Source organism: Thunnus thynnus, chromosome 21 (assembly GCF_963924715.1).
Source record: "Thunnus thynnus chromosome 21, fThuThy2.1, whole genome shotgun sequence".
NCBI classification, from domain to species: domain Eukaryota; kingdom Metazoa; phylum Chordata; class Actinopteri; order Scombriformes; family Scombridae; genus Thunnus; species Thunnus thynnus.
In genome coordinates this window covers 21,666,602-21,681,301 of record NC_089537.1, presented here as the reverse complement: position 1 = coordinate 21,681,301, position 14,700 = coordinate 21,666,602, and the positions used below count along the sequence as shown (strand labels likewise).

General features: G+C 41.5%; 1 protein-coding gene across 3 annotated transcripts in view; it reads left to right on the top strand.

Annotated features, from left to right (window-relative positions):
- The window catches only part of mpp7a (MAGUK p55 scaffold protein 7a), a 142,000-nt gene that overhangs the window by 87,033 nt on the left and 40,267 nt on the right, over nucleotides 1–14,700 (top strand). For all 3 annotated transcript variants that reach the window (XM_067577440.1, XM_067577438.1, XM_067577439.1), the window contains 4 exons: nucleotides 5,829–5,910; nucleotides 6,424–6,509; nucleotides 7,155–7,229; nucleotides 14,323–14,519. In XM_067577440.1, the coding sequence (XP_067433541.1) occupies nucleotides 5,829–5,910; nucleotides 6,424–6,509; nucleotides 7,155–7,229; nucleotides 14,323–14,519 (440 nt within the window). The remainder of the gene's footprint in view (nucleotides 1–5,828; nucleotides 5,911–6,423; nucleotides 6,510–7,154; nucleotides 7,230–14,322; nucleotides 14,520–14,700) is intronic.

The following is a 14,700-nucleotide window of genomic DNA, read 5'->3' as shown; positions in this document are numbered from 1 at the left end:
TTTAGTGCACTCGGACATAATCAAGGATCGGGAAAAATTGGGGTCGTAGAGAGCTTGGAAATGGCGAGAGAAAAACATAAATATGTGAGGGGTTGTTGATTATTCCAACAGTTTCTGATCAGTCTGAGCCATAGTCTTTCCCTCTGCTACATTTTGCCATCTCACCATTTGCTACCTGCAGACGGCCGGAGTCCCTTCGCTGCTGTGAACTGAAACCCTGCTTTCCTCAGGTGTGTTTGTTTCAGTACTGAGCAGTTATTGGATTGTCCCATCCCTTTCTGCTTCTACTTTTGTATTACTCTTCCGTTTTCTACCTCAAATAGCAAAGATTACAAGATGCAAAGAATACAAAAATCTTAGTGTTGTTATGAGGTAGAGTACCAGTCAAAAGTTTGGGCATGCTTTCTCGTTCAAGAGAATGGGAGGGTGTGTCCAAACCTTTGACTGGTATTGTGTGTCATATATTTCTTCTTATAAGAAGGTGGTATAAATCTGCCAATGGGGTGAAATAATTTTCCTAGTCTTCAGTACACTTTTACGTTTTTTTGTTTCTAGCATTTGAAAACTGAGTGTAATAGCCAGGAATTTAACTTGTTATAGGTAAAACTGTATTTTATTCTACATAATGTGATGGTTAAGGAGTTGAATAGTAGTTACAGGGAGGAAAGGTATCCCTTTCTGTTTCTTTGTGGCTCTCAGTCCCTCTCACAGTCTTTAATTCTTACCTTCTCTCTTGATCTCTCATCATATCCCTTTCATTTATATTTCCTTCTTACTCATTCACTCATTAAGTCACTCACTCACACCCACACTTATTGTCAACCCCAACCCCCACTCGTTCACCTACTCTCTGCCTCCTTCACCTCCCTTTCAGTCAACTTCTCAGTCCTGAGTCCTCTGGTCTTTCACTTATCCTTCAGGCTGGCTAGATCGTGTTGCCACTGGAGCGTTTTGGCTTCTCTCAGCTTTCCTTATCAGACAGAGCTCATTTGGCTACCGTACTAGTTCTGAGTTCAGACTGGGGCTTGCCAGATTATGAAGGGAGGTTCCCCCTCCCTTCATAAATCCTCAACTCCCTTGCTGCTGGCTTGGCTGGCCTATGTGATCCCATCACGTTGGAGGGCAGTGGGTCAGATGAAAATCGCAAGTATAAAGGCTTTAAAATGACAGCAGGCTGTAAAATGACTGCAGCTTCAAATAGCTCCTTGTAGAGAGTCAGTGAGATGTAAAAAGAAAATGAGTTGTTAAATTTATCCACTGATACCCAAGTTTGTTTCTGTACTAGTGTAAAAACACATAAAGTATGATGGTTTGAATGGGGATAAAATGATCTACTCACTGCCTGGAGAATTGGGTTCATGACCCAAACTGGTCGTGTTTGCATGCTAAATGTGCAGCTCTATAATCACCATTGCCATTTGCAATAAATGTCGTAAAAGCAGTGTTTCTAAATGGCATCAGGGTTTCAACATGTGATTTAAGCCATATGTGTCAAAAAAACGTATACAGTGGGGTCCAAAAATCTGATACTATTTTTTCATTACAAATGATAATATCAGCTTAGCAATTTAACTGAAAAGTTGAATCTTTGAAAAATGTACATGAATTTCAGAATATCTTAGTATTCGGTATGTCCCCTTTTGCTTTTTGACAGCATGCACTTGAGCTGGCACGGACTCCACAAGTTTGTGCAAAACCTGATGACCCATGTTACAACCCTGCAGGTGTCTTGGGATAACGGAAGCAACACAACACTGATGCGATCAGGCAAGCACTGCCATTTATTGTTTAGTGTACCAGCAATAAAAATTAAAAGCTTATTGCTAAATAGTTAAAGACAAAACAATTAACAGAAATGGAGTCGAGCATTGAACACCTGAAACAACAGAGGCGAGCAACAAAGAAAGATGGCTGCGGATGGCGCCAAGTCAGCGAAACAAACAGAAGCAAACATATGCTTCCTAACCCAACAGATCCCCACTGACTCACTACTCCTGAAAACAGCTGAAAGAAACAAAATAAAAACCTGTCCGGCTGCACTGCTTCTACCTGCGGAAATAAAAACACAGACTAGCAACCACCCCTAGGGCCTAGTGTTCCAGTAGACAGTCTTGTCTGTGACAGACTTGTAGGTATGGTGCCGAAATAATAAATGTGTGGAAAAAAACAAACAAGGGTAAACTTACTGCTCAGATCCCAAGGCCGCTAAACAAGTGCTTCAAACGAGTTAACATAGCCTACCAAATTACACACACGGAAAACCTAAGTTAGCTGCAGGGTTGACTATCACACAGGTTAACATCACAACAGAGAGGCACAGAGGCAGACTGCTCAGTCTAAATCACAGCAGCCCCTGGTGTTTGCCCGAAACGACTTTATCATCTAGGGTGACAGTCCGGACAGGCTGGTGATTGGTTGCTGGAGCCAGCATCGAAAAGAGAAGGACTAGCCGAAGACGGGGAAAGCTGCGGCACAAACACAGGTCGGCGGTCCAGAGGCGTTGACCAGAGGGGAATCCCTCCAGAGGAGATGGATGACGTGTTGACCAGCCCTAATTGATAGAGGAGACTACCCTACAGCAAAACATAATAGTACAGGGAGCTGTCACACAAAGACCATTAACACCCATGTTATCCCAGCATGACTTGACAATGTTTGACAGAGCTTCTTGTGATGTCACAGAATGCTTGTCTTTCTTAGTCTTCAAGTGCTCCCATAAATGTTCACTGGGGTTGAGGTCAGGTGACTGTGGAGGAAAGTCCATGATAGTCAGGACTCCTTTGACTTCTTTGGTCTTCAAGTAGTTCTTGCAAGCTTTGAGGTCTGTTTGGGGTCATTATCATGCCGTAGTATGAATCCTCCTCCACAAAGATGCAAGCCAGAGGGTGTCTCTGAAGAATGGCATGGTACTTCTCCTTGGTCAGGATGTAGTCAATTTAGTGCAGGTGTCCAACTCCAGAGTAAGCAAAACACCCGCAGACTTGAATATTCTGACCACTATGTTTCAGTGTCGGTTTGATACAGGGCGATATCATTCTCTCTCCTGTTTGTCTCCTTACATACACCCTTCTGTTACTGCCATAAATCTCAAACTTGGATTCACCAGTGGATGGGATTTTTTCCAGTCATCCACTGTGAAATGCTGGTATTTCTTAGCCCACCCCATGCGTTTGGCCTTGTTTCCCCTCCTGAGAAGTGGTTTAGAAACTGCTACTCGTCCTCTGAGACCACTAAGTCTCGAGTCCCCAGTGTTGGAGTCAGCAAAGAAGAGTCCGAGTGGAGTCCGAATCAAGTCCCCATTACCTGAGTCGAGTCCTTGACTCGAGTACTACAACACTGCTTCTTTGACAATACTTTTGCTGATTGGAGTCTTGTGTTCTTTATTTGCAAATTCTGTATCTGTGATGAAGTTGCTTTTTTATCTCTCAGGGAACTAAGCTTGATGTATTGATCCATGATGATGTGGATACTTTTGGTCTGCTTGATTGTGCTTTGGATAAAACTGATCCAGTTCCTGCAAAGCGTTTTAGAGTTCTATACACTGCCCCTTAGAAACCTTTAGTCTAGCAATGATTTGATCCTGAGAAAGTCCCTCTTTGCTTAAAATAACAATTTGACTTTTGACACTTTAACTTAGTTCTGATGCCATGTTTCCCACTATCACAATGCTACTTAATAAGCAATGATCTGCTGGAAACTAAAGGCACAGCCATATTTATAACAGGTGAATAGTGGCTGCAAGTTGAGTTACTTGAATGAGCCTCTGATAAGTTGATTTTCAATTTGGTCTCAGGCGTTTGGAACCCACTGTATATCCACACACCATATGGGAGCAGATTCCATAGATGGCTATAGACGTGCGGTGTAGAGTACGTCTGTGGAGTTTGTGCAGACAGCCTATTGTCGTTACAGACTCTGAGTCCAAGGCTGCCTCTCTGCTGTTTAGTTAGCCTTTAGACTGCCACCAGCCACCAGAGACCCCAGGGGACACAATAAAAACATCCATCATACCACTGGCCATCAGCCAGTTCGCAAAAGAAGGATAGACAGAAAGAAAAAGAAGTAGAAAGAAAAAGTTAATGACCACATGTCTGAATACTCCTGTGAGATTTCCTGCAGACTTCTCATCTCACCCTGTTGTCTGTCACAGTCCGTCTCTTTCCCTGTAGCGCTCTATTCTTTCAGACACACACACAAAAAGGCCTCTCTGTCTGTCTGGGGGCCATTGCATCACAGACAGCTGCTTTAAGTCACACTGAGGGGTTATATGTAACCCTGATACCAGGGTCTGACAATGCTTTCCCCTCTTGCTGACCTGCTCCACTGATTTCTCTCCTACTACAACCTCTCAAGTTTCTTTAATTAGTCCAATTATTCTATTAGGTCCACAACTCTCTGCAGACCCTACCACTGTCTTATCCTGATGTCTTTCCCCGTTTTCATCTCCACACCTACCCCAAAGACCTTGAGGAAACCATTATCTAGGAGGAAAACCATTAGGTGTGAATAGGTCATGAAAACAACCAAGATGACATGCTAATGGCATCGCCAAAGTGGCACAAAACAGAGGCTCCTTTGGTCTTTAAAGAGCAGGGTTTTTTGATATCTCCTCCTGCGCTTCTCATTGATGGAAGCAGCCAGAACTACTTTGGGCCTGTTGGAGGAAGGTAAGCCAGAGAATGATATAAACCGGAGAGGCGTGACACATGGTGAGCTGTTGTTGCACATCAGCGGTCAACCTGGGCGGCAATGGCTAAGGACAGTTGAAATAAAGCACGTCTGCTGAGCGGGGTGAGGAAGGTTCCAAGCCCATTCCTTTTTTTGTACCAGAAATAAAAACAGTTTTTGGGGATGATGGGAATAGCAGGTAGGAATGGGTGGAAGGATGAGTTGCAGCCGCATCAAACTATGTGTCGACTAGACAGCGCATCCGTCTGGTTCAGGTTGTCCAGCCCAAGTGAGGATGACATCGCACATTGGGTTGCAGTGTTCTGTCCTGCTTGATCCTAAATCCCAGCTAGGCTGCTGCTTAAATGGTGTTTGTTGGGGGAGGCTGTGACAGGTTGGCATCCATTGAGCACATTGCTTTATCGTAAAGGGAAAAGGCAATTTGGGTTTACTGGTAAATGTATCACTGCTGAACACTATCATTTCAAATAAATATTGAAACACTACACTCTTCTCCATGTGCCTTTCTGACTGAACACCAAGCCCATAAAGGAGGGTAGGGAGAGCTTGAATGACGCTGTGTGATTGTGTATTGTGTGTTTGTCTATTACCCTCTACAGTACCTTGCCCCTCATCCCTCTCTGTTTTAGGGTAGTTTTTTTTAATAAAGTATCTACTACTGCAGTGACTGAGTGATTCAGACTATAAATAACAAACAAATCTACCCAGCCTCTCAGATCACAGAAGAAAGGTCCTAACTCCCTATTTTTAATTAAATGTATAGTGTTTAAACTGAACTGAGTGTTTTTAGCTGCACTATGCAGTCATTTTGTATGTAAAAATAACTGTCCATTACCCTTAACAAAACATCATAGATTTGCTCTATTTGCCATTCAAAAGAAAAATTTCACTATCAGTTAATGTCAGAAGAAGACGTATTCAGGTATTCACAATAAATCAGCCATTTGGTAACACTGAACATCATGTATGCCTTTAAGGACTCACCATGCATGATTTCTATTTTCAGAGGTGAAATTTGATCAGATGCCTCCTACTGTCATTTTGTTCCATTATACATTTGAACAGTGCAACTTTAAGCAGACTGGGAATATAGTGCAATACAACCAATTGGTAATTCTCCTCTTTGATTCCTTTTGTAGGGAGCAACAATAAGGCGTGACGAACACACAGGAGCCATCCTTGTGGCCCGGATCATGAGAGGAGGGGCAGCGGACAGAAGCGGTCAGTTCCACCTCTTTTTTTTCCTGTCTTACGTGGATTAAACCATATATGTATGGTGTCAAAGAAGGCATCTACCAGTTCTCTGCCATAAATTATACCTTTCCACTTTTTAAATATGACCACGAATGACAAGTTCACTGAGAAGCAATGCAATGTTGTCCACATGTTTTCTGTTTGATTTTGTATTCATTGTGTCCAGTCTGTTTTTCAGCTCTTCCACAGTGAAGCCAAAGGCAAATTTCCACATGTGTCGACAATAATGTTTTGATTCTTTTCCAATCTCAAATGCCACCATGACGATAAACATTAATCTGGTGTACTGTACACATCTTCAGGCTTTGTGAGCGCTGGACTTTTACACAGTAGCTCACTTATATTAGGATTTTCAGGTTATATCACAAGAAAATTATTTTAACAACATTTTAAAATTTTAATATTTTTTAAATAGAGATTGATTTTAGATATGCAAACTTTGTGTGTGTGTGTATGTGTGTGTGTTTTTTTGTGTGGTAGGACTGATTCATGTTGGGGATGAACTGAAAGAGGTTAATGGAATCCCTGTGGATGACAAGAAACCAGAGGAAATCATTCGTATTCTGGTAAGCCTCATCTGTTTGTGTGTGTGTGTGTGTGTGTGTGTGTGTGCTGTCCAAGGTTCTCTCCCGTGTTTCAGCTCCACTCCCTTGGCAAAAATAACATTCCTTGTTTGTGATGGCAAAAACTATCCCTAACTCATCCAGGACCCAGTGCCTCCCATCCCTGCGCTGAAAACCGAACACTGGCCTTTCTCTACAAGTCTTTCCTGGCCTTTAGACCACATGCATTGAGCCACACCGTCCCCCCTGGATGAGATTGATGCTATGTAGTTCATCCAAGCAGGCTCCGCCACAGGCCTCAAATGAGTTCTGTCATGGGCCTGCACTCTGCCAGGGGAGACGACTTGAGAGGAAAGAGAGAGTCTCTTAAACTCTGGAGGCCTTCTTAGACACAAAGGCCTCCGGAACAGATGATTGCTCTCAACACTCCTCCTTTTTCCCCCCTCACACACACTCTGTCCCTGCCAAACAGAGTCATCCAATCCTAATAACCCTTCCATTGTTGAAAAATCAAACAGTGCTTTGCATTATGAGACTTTCATTGGATTAGGTGCTTTGTGAGATATTTGCAGAGCAGATGACTGCTGTTTCCACCTTCTCCATCTGTACCTAACCTATAATATCTATCTTGTCTCTCCCCATATTCAGGCTCAGTCACAAGGGGCCATTACCTTTAAAGTTGTTCCCGGCATCAAGGAGGAGGCGGCAACCAAGGAGCCAAAGGTAGATCCTATCCTGGCTTAAACGTTATGTTGATTGTGTTACACTCATCGACTTAAAAAACAGAGAAAGCTTCTCTGGTCCAGCATGATACCTTTTTGTTGGATGCAGAACATTGTTTTTGAGCTGCGGTGAGGAAATGATGTATTTACAAGGAAAAGGGGTAGCTATAAAAATGGCCCTTTGTAAGACTAGGGCATGTAATCATTTGAAAATAAGTACGAGTGCAGATGCATTCCCTAAGTTTCAGTATAATACCAAAATGATAATCTTAGAACCAACTTAAACCCTAGCTTTAGCTTGAACAGGCTCCCTTCACATATTTAAAATACATATTCAAACCATAACACACACCCCTGACCTCCTGGTCACCCTACAGCTACTGACACTATCGTCCCCTGGGCCATCAAAGCTCTGTCATATCATATCCTGCTTTCTTTTCCCCTGACTGCCTACACTAGACGCATTTTAGACATCTTAATTCATAAATAATACATTTGCAGGGTTTTCTCTGCCTATCTAACTCAAAGGCTTTTACATTACTGGCCACTGCCTTTGTTGAAAATTCTGGCAAATTATGTTGACAGAACGAAAAAGGCGGAACTCAACACGCTAGAGTATACAAAATCTTGTAATTCTTCATATTTTGATTTAATGACTAAATAATTAGCTATGTGAGACGAACGTAAAGTATATTGTGAATACATTCTATGCCATCACTCAGAGACTAACGTTAGCAGAGCAGCGATCAGCAGTAACAAACAAGACCCGCTGACCAACACACACTGCAGGGCTTAAACAACTTAAACCAACTCCGAGGTGAGGAAAATAACTCAGTGCTCAGTCTGTTTCACCTCAAAAACCCTGCGCCCGCTCACTGTCTTGTATAACGATGGCTTTCCCTGGAGCTAACGGTGCAGCAGAGAGGCTGCTCCCCACTGCTGGACACATGACATTAATAACAACACAGTGGAGCACTCCACCTCCCCCTCAGTTTGTTATTCTCATACAGGCAGGAGACTGTAAGATGCTTTCAAATTAATCAATTTATTAATTAATGCAGTTAACTTTTTAGAATATAAAAAGGCTGCAAACCGTTTATATTATCTTCCAGTTATGTTTCATATTTTATTCCAGTGTACTAAGGACACCAGTATTCAGTAGTTTGGCACACAGTATACTGGAGCAAGATACTGAAACTAGTGCCCCCTTCATTCAATCAAGAATCGATTCCGAATCGAATCGGCACCCAAGTATCGTGATAGTATCGAATCAGGAGATAAGCATGTCATCCCAGGCCTACAAAATAAACACCGTCATTTGTCTCAATTTTAGTTTTTCATCTTATACATATATATGATTGGTCCATAAAATTTAAAATTTATGCACACCTTTTTCTGTCAAATCGTGTGAAGCAGTAAAACAACATGGAGAATCATCACAGAGATTCCTTGAGACTTGCACACGAATATACTGTGGTTTGCTGATAACAACTGCTGCTAACAATTTGATTTGATTATTTTAAGGAATTTTGAAGATTGGAATTTATGGAATCTTTAGTTTTTCTTTGCTATGAGATTATTAAAACACTTTTCCTGTTTTAAACAACACCTGTGCCTTACTTTGGAGCATTATTTACCCCCCCAAATAAAACTAAAAGCTGGGACTACTATCACATCAAATTCCTTTCTCTCAGTTTTAGAGGTAGAAATTTGAGTAAAAAGTGCAAAATTATAAACCAGCCATTATGCTACATCTTTATTTATATTATTTATCACTGTCCCATTCAAGTGAATGGGAAAGGACTTTGGTGGTCTCAGACTTTTGGACACTACTGTCTACATATATAAAACCTCTTCATTTATCTTCCTGATAACTTTATTTTCTGTGCTTAGTTCACATAGATTCGCTAGTTTTCTTTATGAAATTACACTAGTGTTAGTGGGTAGCCTTATGTTGCTACTCTGTTTACTTAGCTCTGTGCTTAGCTTAGCTTAGCAATTAGCTTTGTGACTCCACAGTCAAAAGCAGCCTTGTGAAAGCGATCACTGTTCCACCGTTGCAGACAGAATGTCTCTACTAGAGAGAAGTGTGAGCTTCTTCGACTAGGGTTATTTTAGACGTAACCAGAACTGCAGCTGTAGCCCTGCTAATGTTAGCACTAGTGTAGCCTCATCGGCAGATGTGGCAGGATTTCTCCCTCCTCGCCAGCCTGGGTTCAATGTTTACCTGGGGACAGACTCAGACATAGAGGCTAATCTGAGGGTCCTACAGTATCATATGGCTTTCGTGCCCCTCGGTTGCATTCATTTTTCCCTCTTTTCCAGAGGACATTCACTTTCTTCACCAGTAGCTCCAACAAGCTTTGCGGTAGGAAACGGGCATGCACTTTGACATGCATGCCAAAAACTGCAGACTGACTGGCTGTTGTCACGTATATTTCTGCTGTGTGATAGGCTGTTAGATCTATCCATACTGAGTTAAAAATCCCAAGTCCCAAGTTTATCATCGTAATCAACATAATTTTTTATTACGACCCTGCATCAAGATCGTTTCATCGCCCAGCCCTAGTTGGTACCAATAGATTCCTTAGGTCATTTAGTTTCATATGATACTTGTATCTTCACTGTAGCTTTAAAACTGAGCCTGCCTCTGAAAGAAAGTAATGTTACTGGCATCCTCGGGGAGTGGAAGAGGTTGGTTCTTTACAGTATTTTACAAGATGCCTCTCATTCAACCATTCACATACACTTACATACCAATGACTGAGCTACAATGCTATGCACTGGTGTAACCACTGAGTGAAAATTTAGGTTAATAGTCTTGCTTAAGGACACATCAGCATGTGGACATGAAGAGCAAGGGATTGAACTTTTGCTGACTAGTATTTAGTAAAGAAATGTAATTCCTTTCTCTGTGAGTAATATGTAATGAGTAATTGATGATTTTTCAAGTAACCTGCCCAAAACTGGTATTACTACCACTGAATGTGACATTACCTTATGCTTTGGGGGTGAAGAGCTCAGATTTTTTGTAGGGTTGGGTACCATTCACATTTGACCTGATACTGGTACCCAATGGTACCTTTTTTCAGTACTTAACTCTCTCTGTAATAACAAAAATGTAATTTCAGTTGTAAAAAATAAGTCCAAACTTCTCAACTTTATTTGTTTAGAACATTTTGTTGCATAAGGTAAAATAAACAATAATAAATAATAAATTAATATTAACATAATAACGAGGTAAAATAAGTTGTTTAGGCTACCTGTTGGAGATGTGCTGTTTGCTGAAATTGCACTAGGAGCCTGTCATCTGCAGCTCAAACATCAAATAATCAAACATCTCACTGTGACTGTTGTTGCTTGTACTGTCCACACTGCAGCAATTCTAACTGATCTGCTGAACTGAAAGCTCCAAATATGCCCAGACCTTGTTGCGTCAACTGGTTTTTATTGAAGAATAGCACCGCTAATTAAGCTCCACTAACTCAGCAATAAACACATTTCATTTCCTTTAAGTTCTTCACAATAAAAGCCTTCTGTTAGTTTGTCAGTGGAAAGCTTTTAATATGAAGCAGCAGCAAGGAACGTTTTCATCAGGAGTTACTCAACTCCGCTCCAATACAGCTGAAAGCAATCAGGAAACAGTAAAATAAGACTCAGTGTTTCCCCAGGGTTTTTTTTTCGGGGGGGGGGGGGGGGGGTTGTCACGGGTCAGCATTTTTACATAATATTTGACTATTATCATTACAATATTTATTAAAACAACAACACAGGTTGTACTTTTTTTTCAGAAATTAGCGAGAAGAAACGTGAAACAAATATGCTCACTGATGAAGTATATCCTGACCTGAAGTTATCCTTTGTATTTCTGTGAGGGATCACACTGTGCACCTTGAAAAATAATAGCCACAAAATAGCATTGGTAAAACAAGGCTTACAGCCAAGGGATTTGAACAGCGATTCTTCTCCCATAGTCAGGTTGTAGCCAATAGCCAGCTGTAGGGGTGGGTATTGTTAGAACTTTAACTCTATCTTACTTAAGAATTGTTTTTTTAAATTATTATTTTAAAAAAAGAATAAATTAAGAACAGGATTAGAGCAGCAACAGTAATGTTTACAACAGCAAAGTCACTATATAAACTCAATAATATCTCACTGGGAAGAAATCTAACATGTCAGTAAAATAAATAATATTCCTGACATCAAAATACTAAGTGAAGTTTAGAAAGAATGAAGAACACAGACATCAGTCAGTATCAGTCAATCATCCTGTCCTCTGTCCTCCCTCCCTCTGCTGCTAATGTGATTTACTGCTGCAGGTACTGCTGGTAGAGGGAGGGGGGGCTGCCGTATCAGCCAGTTGTTAATTTTATGAGAATTTGGCTAGTTTTAATATACCTGACAAACTAAGATAAAGAGTTAAACTACACATAGACAGCTTTGGTTTTAGCTTATTCATTACAATTATCTGTTAGCCTGACCAGTGTGCTGTGGCTGTGGAAAACATACCGGGAGACTGTGGACAAAGCAGATGAAAATATTGCTTTTCCACATGTTTATGCTTGTTGAACAGGTGGTTTGATAAATTACTCCTATTGGCTTTTTACTTGTCGTCAACTTGAATAACTTGTTATCTTCACTTCACTTGGTTCACTGTGTCCACCGCTGGCTGTCTCTCCTCTGCTCCGCTCCGTGTCTGTGTCTGTGTCTGTGTCTGTGTCTGTGTCCGTGTCCGTGTCCGTGTCTGTGTAGGAACTGAGGCCCGCCCTCAGTCAAACACAAACACAGAGAAGCTAGTGCAACCATAAGTTACACCAAATGCAGTAGAGACTCTTAGCATAGTTTTGTTCTGTTCGTTCAGCTAAGGCGCTGTGAGCTGTGAAAAAGATTGTTGTCATAGACGTGCGCAGTAAGGCACTTCTTCGTATCGGTGTATTTCTGTACACTGAGCTGAAATGAAACAAGTGCACATAAATTAGGTAAATAACATAAACAATAGTAGCCAGTTTTTTTCTTTCAGGAGGGACGGGGGGTCTCATTGGCAGGGCGGGCTGCCCCTCCAAGGCAATGGTAGGGGAAACACTGAGGCTGCTATCTGAAAGTACAAACAGGAACACGGGAGAGAAATTTTAGGGGCAAACTTGGAGGGATTTTTCAAAAGGCTCATAAGGAATCATATCAATATTTATTTGTATTAACAACACAACCCACTCTCAAGGTACCAAAATTTGGCACCGATTGATCTAACACGATCTAATACGTAATGTACTTGGTAGTACTTGGTAATAGTCTTAAAGGTACTGAGTTTGGTACTCAACCCTAATTTTTTGTGGTCTACAGGACATCATTACTCAATTCATTTTCTTTGGAAAAAGGCAAATACTGTATCACCTGTTACCATGAACGCCAGAAACTGGGACTAGAATCATAGTATAATAAAAGCAACTGCACATATAATTCACTAACACACAAAAGTGGATTTAGTGTTAAATTACTCTTTAAATCTTGTCTTTACACAAGCAGCTGTACAAGAACTTCCCTTAAATTAAATACAATATAAAATTGGAAAGAACTATGATTCCAATCCGAAACTGTCTGATCAAATAGTGAGTAAAAAAGACTACAAATCTGATCATACATTCAGCTAGCTTACTGTATTTGACAGTTTACTCTGCACTGCTGACACATTTCTGTTGGTACCAAAAAAGTATTAAGGTTTGATACTTAGCCATGTGTTGGACAAGATTATCTTCATTCATGTGCATTGCAGCAGTTGTAGCCATCCATTTTGAGGGTGGTTTAACTGTCACTCCAACCAGCATACCATCATTCTCACCCACTGGGGTGTTGATACACCATTTCTCACAGGCTCATCTATCAGTTGCAGACAGAGGCTGGATTCAGTCCCCAGTTTTAAGCTCCAGGGTCGAAGGTGGTTTATCATTACTCACAATTCAGCCCACCCTGCATGAGTAACAGAGGCGCACAGGACAGGGTGGGCCACTTACATCCTTCGTCATCATGTAATGGTTGAATCTGTCAGGCTGTTTAAGGAATCCATCTAAAAAATTGTCTGCAAGTGCCAAACACTCAGCCACTCCTTCATGATAATAGCCTACACGCTTACATCAGGTAGTGTAGATGCATCAAAGGGCAGCTAAGTGGCTGAACATATAAGGGCCAAAAATTGTATCCAAGGGAAAAAAAAAACAGGAGATCTTAGCATGTAGATGTATGAGTGTGTTCTGATGGTGAGTTTAGCAGCCAAAGCAGCAGTTATGACCCAAACAAAACATCTCTGTCTGAAACATAATTTCACTACATGGCACAAAGCACTCCTTAAATCAGTAAGACATCGAAAAATTTAATCTCTCCCTCCCTCTCCAACGTTTTCTCTCTCTCACACATGTACACTTTTCTTCCCTCTCTCTTTTTCCACATGTACTGAGGTATCTTAGGAGTGATAACTCATCATGACAGCACTCAATTTGGACAGAAGACGCAGCAAGGTGCTTTAGGTTGCAGCTTGCCGCCCCCAACAGGAAAAGATGTCAGAGATTTTTCCACTACAAGGTCCAACCTCCTTTGTGTTGATGAGGTGTGTCCCACCCCCAATGCCAAAGCGAATTAGAGCAACTCCTTAAAGAAAGAAAACAACCTTTTTTTTTTCGGCATTGGTTTGTTCCATAGTGTGGAAAGATTACTGATATTAGTTTTTGTTAAGAATTAGAGAAAGTCAGCGGGTGGAACAAAGCACTTCCAGCTGGAGTCTGACTCACGAGATGTTAAATCTCACCACACTTGGAAGACTGTGACAAGGCTTAGTCCATCTTAAGTGTTGATGGAGCAACATGGAGATACTAACTTAGCCAGAAGTCGCAGGTTTCAATTTGTGATTGCGCTGACCTTTCTAGAATAATCACCCTGAGCGCTGGTGATGCACTTTCCGTGTTTGCCGTGATAACAATGATTTAGAGTTCACACTCCATGCAATGGAGGGAAAGGTAATTTACAGTGAACTGTTGCTTTGTCCTGCTGTGCCCTCAAACCAGCTCTTTGTTTTCTTCCCATCCCCTCCTCTCCTCTATGTCCAGGTGTTTGTGAGGGCACTCTTTGACTACGATCCAAAAGACGACAAAGCCATCCCGTGTAAGGAGGCTGGACTGGCCTTCAAGAAGGGCTCCATTCTTCAGATCATGAGCCAAGATGATGCAACCTGGTGGCAAGCCAAACATGAGGGGGAAGCCAATCCCCGTGCCGGCCTAATCCCGTCCAAACAGTTCCAGGAGAGGTAAGGCACAACCCCAACTAGAACAACCTTTCCTGTCTACCTTTGCTTTTTACCAATGCTTGCCCAACTGTCTTTACAGTTGTCACAGTCACAGAAGTTTCACCCTCTTTTTCTCTTTCTCTCCCCCCCCTTTCTAATTTTTTTTCTTACTCCACACTGCCAAAATAGTCTGGATTTCCGC